Source organism: Cydia pomonella, chromosome 18 (genome assembly GCF_033807575.1).
Source record: "Cydia pomonella isolate Wapato2018A chromosome 18, ilCydPomo1, whole genome shotgun sequence".
NCBI classification, from domain to species: domain Eukaryota; kingdom Metazoa; phylum Arthropoda; class Insecta; order Lepidoptera; family Tortricidae; genus Cydia; species Cydia pomonella.
In genome coordinates this window covers 8,264,249-8,286,542 of record NC_084720.1, presented here as the reverse complement: position 1 = coordinate 8,286,542, position 22,294 = coordinate 8,264,249, and the positions used below count along the sequence as shown (strand labels likewise).

General features: G+C 36.8%; 1 protein-coding gene across 1 annotated transcript; it reads left to right on the top strand.

The window, feature by feature from the left end:
• Window positions 1-1,450: 1,450 nt before the first annotated feature.
• On the top strand, window positions 1,451-17,602 carry LOC133527895 (calphotin-like). The gene is made up of 5 exons (XM_061865089.1): window positions 1,451-1,767; window positions 2,120-2,317; window positions 2,565-2,975; window positions 7,104-7,335; window positions 16,770-17,602. Exons 1-5 carry the CDS (start codon window positions 1,585-1,587, stop codon window positions 17,516-17,518), a joined length of 1,773 nt encoding a protein of 590 aa, XP_061721073.1. The 5' UTR covers window positions 1,451-1,584; the 3' UTR covers window positions 17,519-17,602.
• Window positions 17,603-22,294: the final 4,692 nt, after the last annotated feature.

Sequence of the window (22,294 nt, the reverse complement as noted above, 5' to 3'; positions counted from 1 at the left end):
CATAATAAAGAATAAAAAAAGCGCCCACTAGCGAGTCGGACTCGCCCATGAAGGGTTCCGTACCATTTATGAGGTATTAAAAATAACTATTTACTAGATCTCGTTCAAACCAATTCGGTGGAAGTTTGCATGGTAATGTATATCATATATTTTTTTAGTTTTATCATTCTGTTATTTTAGAAGTTACAGGGGGGGGGGACGACACGTTTTACCACTTTGGAAGTGTCTCTCGCGTAAACTATTCAGTTTAGAAAAAAATGATATTAGAAACCTCAATATCATTTTTGAAGATCTATCCATAGATACCCCACAAGTATGGGTTTGATGAAAAAAAATGTTTGAGTTTCAGTTGTGTGAAAATCTTAATGCGGCGGCGAAAGCGAAACGCACATCGCACAGGCGAATGAAAGCAAAATGACATAATTTAGATAACTTTTTGATGTCAAATTTAAGTTTTAATTGGCCTCTTTGTTAGGATGGGACGACATGTATAATTTAACATAAGAGCATAATATACCGATATTAGTGAGCACTTTGGCCGCTCCGATATATTTGAAGGCGACTGTACAGCGGAGCTCTGTGACCCCTGCGTTGGGAGCCCTTGATGTCTACAGAAGCAATCTCGAATACTACGCTTTCACAAAGCTAGCTTTTATTAATTAATCATAAAGTGATCTATCATAAAGTTCACACTTAAATCTATGGTCGTAATGTTGGCTGATTAATTCGTTAATCCCCTCATAAACAACTGCCAGATATTCAAAAATTATCAATTCACAATGGTATAAATATTGAGAACGGGGAAGCGAGAATTAAATCGTTCAGCGATTCGGTAAGTGCCAATCGTCTTCGGACAATAATTTAACAGACTAATTATATACAATTTAATTTAAACTTATTTCTTTTTACTATCGAACGTAGTGCAAATATCCTAGCTACTTATTTGCCAAACTATAGTATAGTAGTATTCTAAGATTTTATTACCAATTAAAAAAACTTTTCATACATTTAGTATGGTTTGACGAAGTTTAGACGCAGGCACAATCTGGAAAATTACCCAAATACATATTTTTCCTTCTCATTCTATCAAATGGCGGCTTTCTCTGTAACTCGGTATTTCCAAAGTATTCAGTTTGTACGTACCACTTAAGTGTTCTGCCTCACACTAAAGTTGTTTCTACTTTTCATGTTCACCTTGTCTAAGTAGTTACCTACAGCAACAGTCCACCAATTTGAACTGGACTATTACTTTGTCACAATAAAATTGAAACCATGGGACTACGTATTAGGGCTTCTTTGTGACAGTACAAAGTAGCCCAGACTTCGTTTGAATTACCTACTTCAAAATGTATTACGAGACATAATGTTCTCCACTACCTAAGCTAAGTTATAGGTTCATTTAGCGAACAAAGTCTCAGCTATTTTAAGCCGCGGAAGTAAGAGCTGTTGACTGTATTCAGAAGCTAGGATTATAGGAGCTCATAATAAATTAACTTCGTTTAGGTAGAATTTATGACACCTCATATTTTTTTCTGGCGTGACCACTAACCAGTAAGTTTAATTCCAGCAAATATAAATTTCAAAATGAAATTCTTCGCCGTCTTCGCTGCCGTCCTGGCCCTCGCGGCCGCCGCGCCCACCACCCAATGGACCCTCAACGAGCTGTCTGAGGCCATCCAGAACCCGGCCACGCCCGCCGAGTTCCTGCCCTACCTCGAGCATGCCCTTAACAACATGATGGAAATGCTCTTCGCTGGCCAGCCTGTTGTAAGTTTATGTATATTTTTTATTCTTTGTGCCAGATAAGAGCGCAAAAATGGATACTTATAGGTTACCTAATATGTTGATTGAGTCCCGACGTGGGTGGATGATGTGTGTGTGGGGCTCCTATTCCTATGAGATATGCTCTTCAGGTATCTAAAGGGACCTAACCAATTTAACTTATCTTTTATCTACTCGTACTTAACAGACTAACAATTAACCCTTTTTTCGCGTAGGTGGGTAAAAGAAAAAAAAGGGTTGGTTAAGAAAAGAATCTAAATAAATGCGCTTGTGAACCTTACTCTTACCACTTGCATTTGTTTCTTAAACTTCGTGTAAAATATGAACAAACCTGCAGGACTCCATTGTCGTGCCCACCCCCGTCGGCCTCCTGCCCGTCGAGATCGCCAACCCCGCCGTCGTGATGCCCGTTGAAGTCGTCGATACCCCCATCGCCCCTGTCGCCCCCGGCGTCGTCGCTGAACCCATCGTCCCCGCTGCCGTCAATGACGCATCTGGCAACCCCCTTGTACAGATCATCGTCAACATCAACCAAGTAAGTAGAACTCCTTCCTCAGTGGTTTTACGGTTATAAAGGTGCCCAGCGTTTGCTCAGAATATGGCACTAAAGTAAATTATTTTTTTAGTCAAACCAATTGTACAATTGAGAAATCGAAAACTGACGAAAAAATTACTTAAACCAAAAAAGGTCACAATATATTCATTCATTCATATTCATACCTAATGATATTCCAGTCTTATTAGACTAGACCAGTGGTTATTAAATTCTTTTAATATTTCAGGAGTCCCCCGCCGCCGTCGAGGTGCCCTCTCCCGTGGTCGTCCCTGAGGCTCCCGTTGAGATCCAGCCCACCCCTGTGATCGTCGTCGATGAGGCTCCCGTTGAGATCCAGCCCACCCCCGTGATCGTCGTCGATGAGGCGCCCGCCGAGATCGCCCCTACCCCCGTTGAGATCGTGCCCGCTCCTATTGAGGTCGTTCCCGCTCCTACTCCTATTGAGATCGCGCCCGCTCCTGAGAACCCCATTGACGTGATCGCCGTCGAGACCCCCATCCCGGCCCCTGAGCCCATCGTCATCGCCCCCGAGAACCCCATCGACGTGATCGCCGTCGGTGCCCCCGAAGTCAACCCCGCTGATCTGCTCGCGCCCGTGCCCGTCGTCGTCGCCGGCGATGCTGAGGGAGACCGCGTCTAAGCTAAAGAATTTTATGTGAAAATATATTGATTTACTTTTATACTGAATAATTTACTTTTTACTATTCTAAAACTGACATTTTAATTAAACCTTATGCAATTAGGTACGATAATCATAATTCAAGTATGAAAAATTATATGTGTAACATTTTACTCGTATAGGTTTGAAAGTACCCAAATGTTGAGTGTGACCTGTCAGTTTAATACATATTATGTCAGAGTCAGAATACTTAGTAAATTATTGACCAATGGATAAAAGGTAAGTATTTTATAAAATAAGACTTTTACAGAACAATTGAGGTAAAAGTATCATTATTTATCGAATTTAAACTGATTACACTCACGTGTTGGTGCTTGAGAAAGGAGACCTAAGCTCTCCGGAACATGTCGCTCGAGTGACTAAAAATACGTGAGTGTAATCCGTAGAATTATTTTAATATCATTATTTATGTTAAAAACGGGCAAAAAATGACTAGGTATATATTAATAGTTTTATATATGATGGTTAATCTTATTAGACATTGACGAGCACATATAAAAGATATCTCCAAACAATTATTAAGAACATTAAAAGGTCGGTAAATTAGTGAATTGCAAAAAAGTTACAGGACCTGTAATTAGTCAGAAGTGATTCCAATGTGTTACAACAATTAAGACAATATATTTAAGTTATTAAAATGTGTAAGCGTATGCTATAGACTTATATGTGTATGAATTAAGTACAACACAATTTACATGGTTAATTTTCGTAACACAAATGCATGCATTAACTTAGACTAATCACAGCTTCCTAATTAAGTACGCTTTTTTATGAAACTCGTTTTTGCAATCCATTCAAATGTGCCCAAATGTGTGTGATATTTTTTTGTTTTTACGGAAACTTAAGAAAAATCTTTGTACTACCTACTGGAAACAAAAAAGCCCCATACTTATACCATTTTTTTAGTGGAAAAGTATTACTTCAATAACATTAAGTGACTGATAATGTATCTTAGGTGTGTCATAATATTATCTTTATCTATATTTGTCAAGATAAGACTGACTTTTACTTAAGAAAAATGCAGTTTAAGAAGCTTGAATCGACATTTTTCGCATGAAAACATGAGTGCATTTTTAGGGAGCGTTATCAACTTATCATCAGCCTTGTCACGCAAAATGTGTAACCGCTCGCGAATTTTATCACGCTAGATAACATCCGGTTTAGCATTACCGATCACACGCCAGACCCTGATTGTGCTTTGTATAAGAGTGGTGATACATTGAGGTGACGGCAGTACGCAACTGTGACATCCAGTGTTCTTTCGATTCCTGTGTTCGTCCTTACAAGTGAGTACTATCACGTTAATGCTGCAATTTAAAGTATACGTTAATTACAAGGTTAAGTTCTGGGCCTGAGTATTTTTGGCAGGATTTAAAAATAAAAATTGCGTTAACTTCAATATAAGAACCTATTAGATATACAAGCTTGGTCTATAGGTAACAGTAGCGGCGCGTGAAAATTCTGGCTAGGCAACTCGGAACAAAAAAACACCATAACATTATGTACTTTTTTTTCATGATAAAAGTGAGGCGTGCGCAAGGTGTGTCCGGGCGCGACCTTTTGCAGTTAGTGTATAAGCACCTTTGCCATACTATTATCGTATTATCAATTCCAAGGTAATGTAATACGTAGTGTTTTCATTATGGATATATTTTTAATTTTAATGATGATATATAAGTTTGGTTTATGTAGCAATAAATATTAGGCAAGCCGGTGGGAATCGAGTTGTATGGACCCGCCGCCCCTGATAGGTAACCTAACTCGTGAATAATCATGTTTTTATTTATTTATTATTTATTATCAAATTCTTACGTATCAGAGAATAATGATAAAACATTTAGGTAAATTATCCTTACCATTTTATCAATTAGTACTTATCTAAATTATATGAATACAACAAAAACTAATCGAAGGAAATATGTATGTTACTTTTCAGAGTTCCATATAAACATGTACGGTAAAAAACGTGTTGCAATCTTCGAGCAACAACATCGGCTTCCGACACATCGGGAGGGAGAAGCCCAAGCGATAACCTAACAAATAGTTCTGCCATTTTATGCGCGGAGAAACGTGGACAAAATCCTTTTTAGGGTTCCGTAGCCAAATGGCATAAAACGGAACCCTTATAGTTTCGCCATGTCCGTCTGTCTGTCTGTCTGTCTGTCTGTCTGTCCGAGGCTTTGCTCCGTGGTCGTTAGTGCTAGAAAGCTGAAATTTGGCATGGATATATAAATCAATAAAGCCGACAAAGTCGTGCAATAAAATCCAAAAATTTAATTTTTTTTAGGGTACCTCCCCTACACGTAAAGTGGGGGTGATTTTTTTTTTTCGCTTCAATCCTAGAGTGTGGGGTATCGTTGGAAAGGTCTTTCAAAACTAATAGGGGTTTTCAAGAAACATTTTTTGATAAAGTGAATGTATTCGGAGATAATCGCTCCGAAAGAAAAAAAAAATGTGTCCCCCCCCCCTCTAACTTTTGAACCATAGGTCCAAAAAATATGATAAAAATTGAGAAAGTAGAGCTTAAGAAAGACATTAAATGAAAACTATAGCGGACATGATCAGTTTAGCTGTTTTTGAGTTATCGCAAAAAGTTTTCCCTTCATAGTAAAAAGACTTACTTTAATTAGGTACTGATTATGCAAATTTGCCTATTTGTTTAACTCGGGTGAAAGGGTCCATTTACTACACTTTAAGCTCCAGTTTAGCTTATTGTGACGGAAGAGTAACTACGGAACCCTACCCTGAGCGTGGCCCGACATGCTCTTGGCCGGTTATTTTTAAATACCTTAGTTAGGTATTTAAATAAAATGTTTCCGTTTCATTCTTGTATTAACAAGATGATGTAACAAGAGCGGTATTCTATTTTGAAAGTCTGTAATTGATTTACTGAAGCTTACTTATGCTAAGCACTAACGCACTAATGAGTAATAAGTGCGAGCGAAATGCATACCTAATAAGAGTTTTATGAAATATAAATTCAATATCCAATTTTAATAAGCAAATTAATTTTTATCAAGAAGAAACGTCGGCGAACGATGGTAATAAGCTTGTTTTTATTTTTTAACAAGTTTTAATATTTGAATATCGTTCGAAGCGCCGTATGGTCACAATGTTAACTGATGCATAGGTAGGGGAGACCGGGACAAGACGGGCCCGTTTTGCCCCAACGATCATTTTTTGTAATAATAAGCAACCTAAAACTGTGAAAGTTATAATCAGTGCCTAATATAAAATATTTGTTCCTTCTTCACGGAATAACTTCATAACACATCGATATTTCACGTCAAATTTTCGTAATATTATTTTCATCACACTTGCTTGAAAAAGATCTTATTTCAAGCAGGTGTACTGAAGGACAAAGGCCTATATTGTTCCCGCGGGAGTTATGGATTGTGAAAAAAAAGCAAAAAAACTAGTAATTTGATTAATTTAATAGCAGTTTAAAATATTTTTACATAATTTTCAATCGTGGCTGAATGCCGAATAGGTCTGTGCCTTCGATACCTAACCTGTCAAAGAATGACAATATGGCGGATGAATGTTTGAAATGTCACCGTGTTTAAGAATTATTTCGCTTAAAATTTAGTTTTTTCTTCGCAAGTGTGATGAAAAACATTGTGTGTAACTCCAGAGGTAAGAATATTGCAACCTCGGGTCTTTAATTCCCTTGGAAATTACCACCTTCGCTTCCAAAATTTCACTTACTCCCCTCGTTGCACAATGTACTATAAATTACACTAATTAAACAGCCACAACAAGCAGGGACACGTCGTTTTCCACTGATCGGCGAACCGTGACTGAATTTCAATGTCGTGCATAACGCACACCAGCACATTTTCCGTACTGCCCTGAGCTTCATCTTGAACCGGTTTCCCCTACTTATATCAACCGTGACCACTTTTCCTGAATTCATTACTTTCATGCTTGAGTTGTTTAATTGTATTTATATAATATATCGAAAAAAATAATATATTGGAAAAAATACTGTAGGTACTAAGTAAAGTTTTCTACCGTACCTAACTATTACTAATGGAACCCCATCTTCACAGATAAATCATCATGGCTACCATAACCATGTCCGAGCTTTCTACTGGCATCGAGGATGCCAACACCAAGGCGCCCTGCAAGAAGGTCCTAGAAGGAGTCCTTAACGATTTCATGGATCTCGCGTATGGAAAGGAGACACCCTACACCACTGGAAAAACTGTTCTCCCCACAGGATCTACCATTGAAGATGTAGATAAGGCAATCGCTGATGGCACCACAAAGAAGCCTTACAAAGATGTCTTCATCAGAATCTCTGAAAAAGTTAAGAGTGGAGATCTTACTCCCCAAAAAAATGATGGCACTTGGGATGCTAAGTTAACACCAGTTCTGGTACTTGTAAGGGCTAATAATATTTAATGTTTTTGATCAAGGCATAGAAATGATAAGTTCTTTTTTTAGAAGAAGAGCATGGAAAAAGACCGAATTTACGTTGAAATCAAGTACCTTATCACTCATTAATACTACGGAATAACCACTTTGTTATGCCCTTATGTCATGTCATTAATTTATTTATGTTTATTTTAAATGTACTCGATTTTGTTCATACTAATAAATGAATATTTAAGTAATTAAGCGTTTTATGAACCAAATCGTTCCAAATAGTATACGAGTAAGTACAGTCAGCGTCAAATAGTTTGTAGCAGTCAAAGTGGCCAAATTAAATATATGGTGTACCGAACTATTTGGCTAGTTTGGTTGCTACAAAGTATTTGACGTTGACTGTACCTATACATATATGTATGATTACATAGGACTGGGTCAATCTATGAGCATATCAGTATGGGGTATTTTATTGACCTTCCATGCCGTTGTTCTTAGTATTGCCGTAAAACCAACCACCCAGGCACCCACTCAAATATAGTCCATGATTTCGCAAGTATAGTCCAAAACTAACTCGAATATCTCAGATTAGGTGAGAGGGTGAGACTATTATTTGAGAAAACCAATTCTAAGGCTAAATATTTTCATAAATGCGAGAAATATGCCCGAGAAATAGTTCAGAAAAAAAAAACAAAAACGACGTGTATAAGTACTTAATTTCGTATAGAAAGACCATGGTTGTATCTAGTATTGGTCTATAGTTGCGTAGTTTTACTGGCGGGACCCCGATTTGTCCTTTTTGACTCAGCAAATGAAAGAGTGTGACATGGCCACCATATGTCCATTTTAATGTTAATTTATAAAAAATAAACATTTGGTCGCGTCACGGTTTGACAAGTCGAATACCTCCATTTCGCAATAGTCGACGTATTGCTGCCATGTCAGTAGTTGTCCTTGGGAGCGGTCGAATAAGCCTTAGATTTCGCATTTAGATCTATTTTGTTTACGAAAACTCATCTGTTACGATCAATCGTAAATAGAACGCTTGTGTACATTCGACAGGCAATGCTATACGTTTTTCCGAATCACAACATGATGTAATCTATTCTAATCAATGTAGGCATTCAGGTACCTCGTGCCGCCCAATGTACCTACATTACTATGTACCACAGAAATATGAATATAAGGAGAAGTGGTTTGACATTTGAAAGGCATCCATTGCTTGTTGTATGTACTTTCTTCATTGATGTTTTCAAAGCTAACGCGCATTGGGTAATGAACATATGAAATATGACATTAGTCTCAACATTGAAGTAATAGGGTGACATCACCAAAAGATTACCAGTTAAGCGACTACCCCATCTTTAGATTTTTTTTTACATATGTTGTAACTTATTTTTAACAGCTTCAATTTTTTTATATGATTCAGCATATAATCTAGATTAGAATTAATTATTCCAAATGCTCATATTGTAATTCAGTATTTTTATTAAAATACATTATATGATGAAATAGGGCAAAATGCCCAGAAGATGAACACAGTGCCCTATCTCTGAACGTTTTGACCCAAAAAGATGAGCCAGTATTAAACCAAAATCAAGTACCCTAATATTGAACGACATGATACCAATAGATGAACTAGTATAGATAGAGTGTAACTTTGCCCCCTTTTTAAAATTCTTATCGCTGAACAATTATAATCGGCAACGAAAAAAATTGTCTCTAAAATCGCAGTTTAAATTATTTGTGCCAGAGAGAGCGAGAAAGAGAGAAGAGAGAAAAAATGCCCTAGGTGGAATTTTGCTCCAAGACGAAAATATGATCTTCAAATAAATTAAAACGACTTAATTAATTAACACACTACACTTTTTATTTTACTACTACACTACAATTTGCATTTGTAAATAATGTAAAAAAGTAATTAAGCTACCGATTAAAGATATAAAATTCACTATTTTTACAATTAAACTTGTTCAGTGTTGAAAATGCTACCCAAAACATGAACGAACAAATTACTTGGTTCCAGTTTTGGACACGGTATTGAAGAAATGAACTATCAAAATTAATGCGAAATTCATGTATTGGAATTGAGCCCAAACGATGAACTAGTAAATTATCATAGTTCATCTTTTAGGGATAAGATTTTTAGTTGAACAGCCCATACTAAAACAAACCTTGAAATAACTGGGTGAAATAAAAGAAAGCTTTGTTCATCTTTGGTCAAAAAATCAAGGCCTAGCCAGCTATCAATTTAAAACATAAATTATGCGTCTACCTTTTCTATTAGATTTCGTACAAGTATTTGAAAAAACAAGCCCTTGCCCAAAAGTTGACCGCCGTTCATCTATTGGCTTAAGCATAAAATATTGGAACCATAATTTGAACTGCAAATATTTTAATAAAATAAGATAAAATATGCAATACTTGATAACGAAAACGTTAGGGGAATTAGTCTAGAATCTTTTCTGTGTAAAATCATTTAAGTAAATGCATACTTCAATTTTATACGCAATTATAAGCTTATACTTTGAAGCGCTAATCTTATTAAGATCTCCATTCAAATGGCGATTTTGGTGTGGACCGCGCATTTGACGACCGCTCTCAGCACAATTGTCTGGGAGTTTAAATGTCAGCCTTGGCAAAGTCAATGCCGCGTTAGGAAAAAATACCCCCAGGTGCGTAAAATAATTCACGATTTAATTTTATCGATTTTAAGGTCAAATGTTCATCTTTTGGGGGCCGGTCATCTTTTGGTGCCACTACCCTATGTCAAAATATTAGCAGCGAGGAATGCGCTAGAGCTGCGACTCAGTCGATGTTCTTAATCGTATCGTATCGATATTGCAATGTAGTTGTATATGTAGGTAACGAGTATTGAATAGGGATACGAATGAAATGTAACAGAGTCAGACAGAGATAACTCTGCAGCCATTCTTATAGCGCACACGTGCAAGTTTTATTTAAAAGCATAATTTCATAGAAGTTTACACACTAAATAACAATTATTTCGAATAATCAGATTTTGTATTTTTTTGTTATGTCCGTTCAGTGTGCAAGTTTGTTTACTTTGTATACATTTCTACACAATGAAACCCATTTTGTTGCTGTTTGATTTATAATTATAACCACATTTGGTTTGCTGAAAATAAAAATTACATTTTTGTGTATAATAAAATGACCATGTTTTATTATTTATAAACAAACAAAGGTTTTTATAAATGGCACCAACAAATATTTCCTCTGTTTCTAGTTTTATTCCATGGAATTTATCTAAAAAGGCTAACTACCGGATCATAAATTACCAAAAACAATTATTTGACATTGCATATTGTTAGGATTGACTCGGAAACTTGAGAGCCTACCGCGAAAACCAAAGTGACTTTTACTCCAATTAAGGCGTATTTAGAGTGACAGAGAAAGATACCCGCAATTTTCGAACTTCGTTGTTCGCGGTTATAGCCCTACACTGGCGTCACTTGTAAAAATCTACCACTGGCCAACTCGAATGCCTATCTATTTCACTTACTTAACGATACGATCTTTTAAAGGTTGGTGCGGCGGATGTTATAGGCTTAGTAAATTAAAGAATCTTGTTGACACAGGACGTTAAAAACTGAATTCTGAGTATATCTTAACTGAGTACACAGTAAGGATTTATTTTTAACTATAGATGATATAGTTTTCATATATTGATAGTGATTTATTTCAATTCAAACGATTTTTACTCTAAACTATGTAAGTAGGGTACCAATGATGCAAAATAATAGTAAAATATCATTCATTTGTTCATATACATTTATCGATATAACAATTTTTGGTGTTGCCCATCTCTATCGAGTGAATGAATGGACGAATGAGTAGTTTGAATGGCTGTCAAAATACCCTCGAAAGCAAAATGCCACATGTGTTATGAATATCGTATGAAGCTAAGACTTTTTAACTTAAGAAGGTACAAACGCACTCTTAGAAAATTCGGTTGGCATTTTTACTGTGTAATTACAATCAATTTAGCGCGTGTATGCACCAACCAGAGCGCAAGATCGCACAGTGTGCACATGTAAGTGCACTGTCTATGTGTGAGTAGGCCTTATGCGTACAATATTATCTCTTCTTTTCATGTCGAGGTTCCTTTTTTTTTATACGATGGAAGCCCAATAGCCAGCGGTGTTGACAGCCCTGACTGTCGCGTCCCTCAGATCCAGCTCCGAGCAGTGATGCGGGCATGTGGGGCACGCCAGTAGATGTGCCATGGTTTGCGTTGCTGTGTCGCAGGTACATTGAGTCGAGGAGCTACGGAGCAATCCCCATTTGGCCATATTTTGCTTACAGCGACCAACTTGGGACCTGAGCCTGTTTAAGGAAATAAATAAATAAATATTATAATTGTAGTTGAAATGCACACATTTTACCTACGGCGACATCGGTTCTGATACTAAATGACGATGACAGCGGATCTATAGATATCTATGCTATGTACAGTCGAGGAAATTGATTCTTTAGCAGTTAACGTGTCACGTTACAATGGACAGCTCTTACCATAAGTATGTACAGCCAAATTTACTTGAACCGCAAGTTGCTAAAGAATCAATTTCCGCGACCGTACATACACTCTAATTCAATGGAATTTCAACTAACAAAATCAAACAAATTAGCATTTCTTCTGTCTCATAAATTTTTCGAACAAATTAAATTCAACTCAATTAAAAATATAACGATATTCAAACTTCCCTAGCGAATTTTTTGTATGGTGTGCGGCACGAAGAGTATATTCCTTTTTGAGGAGGACGCAGTCTAGTTTGCCAACTACAGCTTAAATGGAATAACTGAAAAAAAAATAGAAATAATTTAAGTCCAGAACCCCTAGTGTACATTTATTCGATAGGACGTGACGGACGCGTTTGTGTTAAGTCGCATTTTTTATGGGATGTAGAAACAGCGCGCTAAGCGGGACGTTTTGGAAACTCAAAATCCCATACAAAATGAGCCTTAACACAAACGCGTACGTCACGTCACGTTATCGAATAAATGTACACTAGGGGTAGAGAATATTAATTTTTTTAACTAAATCAGATGACCGACGATGGCAGATTTTAGCTTGGATATGCAATATTTTTTGTTGTATTGCAATTTTAGTCTCATCACACACTTACGAGGTATATCTGTGATTTCATCAACATCATGGCAAAGTCATAAGGATTCGAAATACTAGCACACTTATCAAATTGTCGACTGCCAGCGTATTTGAGATCGGCTTGACTCCTTGGCGCTGCGTAGAGATGTGGCATCGCTCTGCATTTTCTATCGCATGTACATGTACAATATACTCCCATCTTAAAGGCGGGCAACGGACTTACAACTCCTCTCGTGTTGCAGGTGTCCATGGGCGGCGGTAATCGCTTACCATCAGGTGATGCGACTGCACGTTTGCCTCCTATATCATAAAAAAAACATTATAATCACAGTAACATTTTGACTAATGGATAAAGTTAGTTTTCTCATATTGACCGCTATGACACTAATTATTATTTAATAATTCGTTAATATTTAGATTTTTTTATGATACGACCTTCACATTACTCTCAGTGTATCTCACGCACGCCATGATACCTAATGATACTACTCCCCACAGCTCAAATCAGCGTGAGCTATCATCAAGGTCGTATCGTAACAAAATCATAACAATTTCTAGAATCAGAATCGGCCTCGTTATTGTAAAACAGAAATCTCTTGTTGACTGGTCTACATCAGAACGATTACAACTGTTGAGAGTGTTGAGTAAACCTGTTAAAAGCAACACTTTGCAGTGATCTCATTTGTTGCCGTTTTACTGACATCGTGATAAACTGACGGCAATGTAATAGCATTACAAATCGCTATTTTATTGGACATGCATCTGTTAGTAGATTTATTTGAATCAGACTAGATTTTTTATTTTAAATGTAACTACCTACACTAGAGTCCGTCTAAGATAACTTTGTATCAATACGAGTAGAATGTCATATTCTCATATTATTGATTATGACGTTTATGGTGGCGCTTGCTCACTTGTCGTTTGCCGATATAGTGTAAAGTTGGTGTAAAGCACAGATTTAGGATTAACTAGATACCACCAGTACAAGACTTGCGCGTGTTTTTAAGTAGTAAAGTGCACTCTTTCTCGCTCAGTGGTGCTCATGACATCCCAAGTGTCAAACGTTTATTGCCACGCAACAAAATGCCTCATTGTAGCATAATTAACTGTGCGAATACGACGAGAGTGGTTAGTCGTGTGAAAGGTGACATTTCATTTCATAAATAAGTAATTTTGGTATTAAATAATCACCTTATTTAATTTAAAATCATTTATTTTCAATTTGTAATGATGTCGTGACGTTTCTACCAAGATAGTCAAAAGATAGTGTCTTTACGAAGTACGCCATCCATTACAGCTTATTATTCTTCATATTGTAGTATATTTCTCATATCTGGAGCCGGCTGTACTGGAACGCTTCGCATTTTTTGTATATTAACTCGATTTATATTCGATATAAATCAATCATAAAAACGTCGCTTTATTATTAGTTATTACCTACATCTTTGAATCGGATCACCGTGGCGATAGCGTTGCACATCACAAAATCGCTTGCGTGACGTCATAGTAGGCATCAACAATTTGACACGCTCGGTCCCCATACTATTGAGCATGTTTGCGGCGTCTAGGTGGTCTGTGGTGTAAAGTTATCATAGAATTCATAGAAGCCGACGGACCGTAGACGAAATCTGTATATTAATATTTATATAGATTTGTGGTGATTAAATGATGAAATTGATTAGTCAGTTGTTAGATGTCGTTTAGTGTATGTATATACATACTCACCAATATATTGTACCAAAAATATTATATGAGGGTCATATTGCTATATATTGGTAGGTATGCAATATGTACCTATATAGTTCAATACGGACGATATGGTTATAATTGTAAAAGAGGATTAAACACAATAGTGATTTGAAGTAAGATTGAGAAGGTCAATAATTGGGGCGCCGCACTCAATTTGTTGGGTTCAGATTTCAATTCAATATAGACTCGAAAAAATTACGAATCACACAAACTTTTATATGTTCAGTAAAGCTCATCAAGATTGTATTCCGTATTCGGTATAGATTTGGCAATCTACCGAATACGGAATAAGGCAGGGATCGGCAAACAATTGAGAAGAAGAGCTAAACATACGAAAAAATCACCAGTTTTAGGTACCTCAAAGAGTAACCAGTGATGTTTGCAGTAGTCTAAGAACTCTAAGTGTTAATGTTTTGGAAAGCTTTAAAAGTCGCAATCTTAACTAAAAAGATCCTTCAGAGACCCTTGGAATAAGGAATCTTTGTATTTTATTTCATCTGCTGTCTAGCTTCTGCCCTGCCACAAAAGGAAACAAAAGATGGAAGATATCAGTCGCTAGGATACGTCACTATATGACGTGAATCTATGATAAAATTGATTAAGTCAATAAACACATAAATTATTTAACATTATCATACGTAGTTTATATTATACCTAAGAAATTTTTTCTTTTGTTATGTTATTTACAAGTTTTGCAAATTAGGTAGCGATTTTACTACAACAGTAGCAAACAAGCGTATAGCTTAAAATATCCCTGAAAGGGATAAGTTCACCTTTGTACAAATGATGTGTGATGTTTCCTGTTTTATGTTTCTTTTTGTACAAGAAAGTGTTTTACTACTACTACTACTTATCAGGTGAAAGAGCCTAGAGCACTGCTCATCTTTATTTCTCAAATTTTCTTTATATTTTGATTTTACTCAGTTGCTATTAGCTTTTAATTAAGCAAGAGATCAGTTAAAGTAAGGTTTTATGTTAGTTATAGTAAACTGTACTATTAGTGTGACAGTTTCGAAATAAATCACCTCGACTACGGCTTGTGCACTACGAGTACGAAAATTAAAAATCCACCATCAATTAAGAAATATTTGTATCAATTTCAAGTTTACGAGAAAACTTAGATTTGCTAGCCCCTTTTTAATCATAGTCGAAGCCAATACGCATAGTAGGCATGCCCTCTGATCACACGCTGCAGTCCTGGCAAATATTTGTCATACGAAAGCCAGTAGATACCGGTGGAACGATATATCTTCCATATGTTTAAGCTCCAATAGGAATCAGGCAATTGGAATAGAGTATATAGTTCGAAATAATTATGTACTTAGATGGCTTGGTTGATTCGTTGAATGAAATATGGACGGTGATGATGCTTACTATTTGCTATAGATTAGCCATCCTGTCTGATTGGAAAAATTAACGATGAGGTCACTAATATAATTACATATTTAATAATAAAAAAACTTCTACAAGAATTGTGGTTAAAATTATTTTCAAGTGCAAGTATAGTGAAAGACATTCATAGCATGAAGAATAAACAAGTATTAAGCTGTCCCCCACTACCTAGCTCTGTGTCTCTAATTCAAATGATCTTTAAGTTAATATGATATCTCTTGTCTATGTATTTAATTATTCATAAATATTTATATATTATATATTATCGTTGTTTATGTACCCTCAACACAAGCCTTATTGAACTTACTATGGGACTTAGTCAATTTGTGTAATAATGTCCTATAATATTTATTTATTATTTATTTATTTATATGATAAATGTTCCCGTTACTTTATTTAGATTAGGTCCTATTCATGAAAAAACACAACCACATACATTGCGATTCTACGACGCCGCAGAGTAACTATTTATACCTACAAGTTACAAAACGTTCTTTATGCATATATGCACCTATAATTGTGTAAATATGTACCTATAATTAATGGTTTAATTTAGATACGGAAGGAGCGGATATCTAGTAATTAACAGGACAATATAAGTTTTATCACTGACAAAGGTAGTTTATCACTTATCGGTTTATTACTTATATATCACTATTACATTTTTATAGTGTTCGCTGATCTAAATCCATGGAGATTAAGCTATCGCCGGCTTTAATGTTGGGACAAAATTTACCTAAAGCGAAATTTAGTAGTATGCCATACGGCTTATATCCTTCGTCAAGAGCGCAGGTAAGGCGATTTATGTAAAATAATATTGATATACATATATTATCTAATACTGATATATTTTATTGTTAGAATATACCTGTCTATTGTGGATAAATTGTAGACTTTCAATTGTTTCATGAAAGACAAAAAAGTTAGGCTGTTATATTTAAGCAACGGAGTTCCACTGTTTGGGCTCTTTGATCCTTTCCCGAATTGTAATCGAGTTGGATGCGAATAATTCCTTTTATATTATAAGTTAGAATTTGTTCAATGATTTATACACGATCTTACTTCTTAGTTCGGTACTAAATACTTACTAATACTAATAATGTTTATAGGTAAGCAAAACACCATGAAACTTCTATTGTTGACTTTGTTCGTTGCGGTGGGCTTCGCCAACCCCATTCCCACGGATCCCTACGGAGATGCTGTGGAAGTGGTTGTCAACGGCCTAGCCGAGGGCGAAGCTTTGGACATCGGGCATATCGTCGACGTCAAAGTGAAGGAAATCGTGGATGGTGAGGTTGCCGCCGTCGCTAACGCTCTCCATCCATTCACCGCCCAAGGTCTAGCCGAGGCTGCCGCCGCCGCCGAAGCTGAACAAGCTGCTGCAGTGCCTGAAATTACTGAGCCTGTTGCCCCTGAGGTCCCTGAGGTTATCGTGCTGCCGGAGCCTGGTTCTCCTGAGGTGGTGCCGGAGCCCGTAGTTATACCTGAGCCCGCTGTCCCTGAGGTTATCCCTGCCCCCATCGTGCTGCCTGAGCCTGCTACACCTGAGGTGGCTCCTGAGCCCATTGTCCTGCCCGAGCCCGCTGCCCCTGAGGTCATCCCTGACCCAATCGTGTTGCCTGAGCCCGCTGCCCCTGAAGTTGCCCCCGAAATTGCCCCGGAACCAGTTGCGGTCGTTGAGCTCCCCGAGGTTGCCGACACTCCCCAGGTCAACGGCGAGATCTTTAACAACGGCGTCGTTTCCATCACCGTGAACACGCCCGAGGATACTGGTGTCATCGCCACGCTCTCCTCTTGGGTCAGCATGATGGTTAACTACGTCCACAGCGGAATTACGTACACTCAGCAACTCATCTAAACATTCATATAATATCCGTCACACTACGAACTGTTTTTAACCATTATGTTGACTTTAAGTTCCGATACATGAATTCGACGGATATTACTTAAGTTTTATTTAATTTCCTTCTTTCCACTCCTAACTCCAAGTCTCTCCAAGTGTCAAAGTGAAATTTCCATTCTGCTGAGCGTCTTGAACCCTACGCTAAACTTTTCTGCCAACTTTCTTGGACACCGCGCAGCATCTTCGACAAACGTAGTCGTTTAACGCCCCCCTCATGGCCGCAGATGCAAATATATTGGGGTGTAAATCGAGAGGGCCGTCTGTCCAATAAAGTTCATGGTCCGGCGGGACCTGGCAGACGCCCAAGCAAGCCGGCGACAGTCACCACGTTAGCATTGAGTTTGTTATTTCACAGTCAAGTCATATAAACAGTACAAAATTTCATAGCCTGAACTTTTCATTCAACAAATCGTTTTCTAGTCGAAAAACTTAAATTACGGAGAAATCCCTAATTATGACCACAAAACAATCAACTTAAGGAGATAGTGATGAACTGGGGGAAAGGAGAATAAAACCAGGCCAGGCGGGTATGTTGGAGCCGCGGTAACGTAATTAAAACATATGATTCGGTAACATTGTCATGTCTGACATTGATTTTTTTAAAGATTGAACCACCTACAATAAATTAGGTCATGAAATAATTTATTGTGATCGCTGTATCTTGTAGAATAAAAATTAACGAATGTTTCTGTGTTTGGTTGTCCTTTACAGCAGAGTAGAGTAGGTCAAATCAAAGTACTGTAAAAGTACTTACCCTGTGGCCCATCGACGATAGAATCGGTTTAACGGAGGATTATGAAGCCACAGCGTTGGCTAACTTTGACCGTAGACTTTTTATATGTACTAACTATTACTTTTGTTTATGCTGTGTTAGAGCTTAGAGATCAAGTTTTAGTATGCAGTGTGGCTTGGTTAAGTATAGGACTTCTACTGTAGGTACTCCTGTTTGACAAGGAGAGCGGGGCAAGTTTAACTTATTAATGAACGGGGGTTAACCAAATTACTGATCGAGATTTGTTTGGACAATCGCTTAATTTGAATGATTAAAGTTGGCTTTTTCTTGAGTTGAAGTAATCGAGATGAATTTCAGAAAAACTCCAAAATACTGATTCATTATTTTTCAATTTCATGTGAATATTATTTCCTTTTATGGGATTCTTACATAATTTTATCATAAATATCGGCTCAGATTGTTCTTTCATTCATCGTCATATCAACCGAGTAACGTAAACTGCTAAAACTAAAGGCCGTCCTCAAAAGCGATTGTGGATTTCCCACATACAATCTTGACTAGATCGTCGGTCCACATTGCTGGAGTTTTATCACGTTACCTTCAAAGCTACAAAATAGGGCTATTAATAGGTAGGTATACCAAACATTAGAATTGGTGTGCCCTATTAAAGATAACAAATGGTTCCTGATTATGTTTTCTGATTATCATAATTAAAAACAACGTAATATGCGCTTACCATGCGCGATTTCATTTACATATTAAATCAATTTGAAATAAGTCTTATACACAAGACAGCGCCACTCAACACCCAATGCACCTTATGACTTAGTGGTATCGAGAGAAATCATAATTTTTGACCTTTTTCCCGATTGAAGAAGATAATTGTTTCATACTGACGTAAGTAAGATGCCATTTACATTTCGTTCAACACGAACTACGGTCCTTTATCGTGTTATAAGCGACGACAAAACGGCCATATTAGCCCTTACCGATTTCCCTTCATCTAGATAGGTACGAGTATATAAAATAAAGAGGGGCGATTATCACGAAACTGCGACCAAAATGCCGCCCGCGTTTTAGTATCGCTAGCGTTTATACCCGTAAACTTAAGTACGTAAACGTGACCGATTTTGTATATTATATACAGACCATAGAGAACCAGTACAGTTTATACTGAGGGCAAAAAGCAACGGCAAGTGAGTATATAAAAATAAAACTTCAATATAGGACTCAAATTAAAGGATTGCTGGATCACAAATACAGTACAAACCTTATGAAGAAGAGAAATAGAAGATATGTTGTGTATTGCATAACAATAAACCTCAATCATTATATAAGCATGTTTATTTTATATTCACTCGAGTAACCGTTATAAATATTTATTCGTCGGTTATGAATAGTTAAAATAGGCTATTTTTAAGCAATCCTGATATTTGAACTGTAATCATCAAAATAAAAGCTGTTTAAACACAATGAAATATCCGAAATAACTAAATTATTAAAGTTTACTTACGCGGTCCCGACATTCAACTACTAACCCTTTAACCGTAATAGCAATTTTACTCACATTAACCGTAAATTTAATTAAGCTCCTGAACCCACGAAATCACCTCGTTGCCATTGAAATTCGGTAAGCGGCCATTAAGTACGATTCATATATGAGAGATCTTTGAATAGGGAGTTTATTTTGGTGACATAAGTAATACTCGTAGTTAACTATAAAGATATGGTGAGATAAGTAAGAGTTTTAAAAGTGATTGTAAATGGTTAAAAATATTCATAATATAATTGTAACGCTGCATGTAACGAAACGCTACACTTTCAATTTCTCTATTATTTCTGGCACATAAAAAATCGAATTCCCTTTTTCAAATTCAAATCCTTGGAATCCCTTTCGCTGGTTTGAATTTTCAGTTCAATCCAAAACTCCGGTCGATAAAATATACCATTTTTCTACATAGGCTTTCTCTGTGCTTATTGTAAAATACTTTTTTATTAATTTCTAAATCTAATTAACAAGGAAAGGTTCCCAACTGCCCGGTTCCGATTTGATTTATATTTATATATGTTACAGAGTAGTCTAAAATAACAGACACGTATTTTTTTTTAGCTTCCCAAACTCAACCTATTGGGAGAAATCGTCCTCCAAAGTACTATAAAATTACTAAATCTTCTAACTCCTATAGAAAGTGATGTTCAAGCAACCTGCTGGTAATGGCTGGTTTATATGTTCGAAAGCAGGAAAAAAAATGAGCTCGTGTTTTGTTATATCGGCTGAAACTCATTTTTTCCGAAATAATCTACATTCTAAGTTTTATAATAACTTATCGTTAAAGATACACATAAAGACGGGTGTTTTTTTTTTAGGAAAACTTGAGTTTAAGCAGATATAACAAAACACGTGCTCATTATTTTTTTCTGCTCTCAAACCAGTCATTAACTGGCAAGTTGCTTGAGCATTACTTTCTATAGGAGTTAGAAGATTTAGTAATTTTTTAGTACTTTGGAGGAAAATTTCTCCCAATAGGGAGCGTGCATGAACTGTAAGAGGCAGCACAGGAGCTGTCAGATTTTTGGCGCGAAGCGTAAATGTGATGTTTATTGTTCCGATGTAGCCCACAAGATGGCAAAACCTACTATGCACAAGAAAACACTTGACGTGTAAATGTGCATATTTATGGTTCCGATTCAGACCACAAGATGGCAGACCCTCCAACGCGCACGGTCTCTATAGGTTGAGTTTGGGCAGCTAAAAAAAACGTGTCTGTTATTTTAGACTTACTCTATAATATACATAAATATGAATCATTCGGAACCGGACAGTTGGGTAAGTAAGTAAATATTCTTTATTGCACCAATAATTATATATTTTACATACATGTAAAACTACAAATAAATTTAAAAGGAAAATAGAACCAGGTAACAACAGGCGGTCTTATCGCTAAAAAGCGATCTCTTCCAGACAACCTTTAGGTAGCAGGAAATTTAGAACTACCTTGCCTTGTTACCTTGGGTAACTTTCCTTGTAAGTATAAAATACTTAATTTACTAAATGTGAAACGAGTTAAATACTTGTTACGAGAGTGAACAAGTGCAGTGAATATTTTCACGATCCCCTAATCACACAAGCACATCTCCACTACCTGCATCTTAAGGCACATACTCGTATTGTTAGTTTTATATTATTGAAGAACTCAATTTAAGGAAGTGCTTTATATAACTGCATCAGATGGATAACCTCGTGCCTGCATTGTTCCAGGTGCCTTTTTATTTCCATCGATAAATACATCGTCGCCCTGGTATCTGACTTATATTTATAACACCGTTGAGTGAGGCCCTTCCATCTGTCCCGTCACACTGGCGCCCAACGTGGGGGCATCACAGTTGAGTTTTTTTAGGTACTTTAACTTACTTAACATTTATATACATAATTATTCATTTTGTTCCAGTCCAGTTAACTACATTATCGGATTGTGCTTAGATTTTTACTAAATTTTTCTTAGAAGTACATTTATAAAAACAATTGTTTTTATTATTCTACATTCCCTGCCAAAATATTCTCATACCGCTAAACACACCGTCGGTACCGTAGCGCAGCACGGCTACCATGAGTTGGTTTGACATTTACGTTAGCGATTCCGTGAACTCGATCACATTCCTTCTCTAGCGCACTAATATATCAGTGCGAGCTAGACGGACTGCGATCGAGTTTACGCAATTGCTAACATAAACGTCAAGTATCAAATGGTACGGCTACAGGCATGAATTTCCTGGTCACTATCAAGAATGCGCCACAAACGTATAACGGCAACATATTGTTATAAGCATTTAATAAGAAAAGTGTAAATTTAATAACAACGCATGTTGCTCCAGTTAAAGTCCTTCAAGTAATTTTCGACTTCAAAACGTGAGTGATTCACTTTAATATACTCGTATGTAATATGAACTAAGTAGTACATGTGTACAGTGACGACCATAGAACCGTATTTCCACCGTTT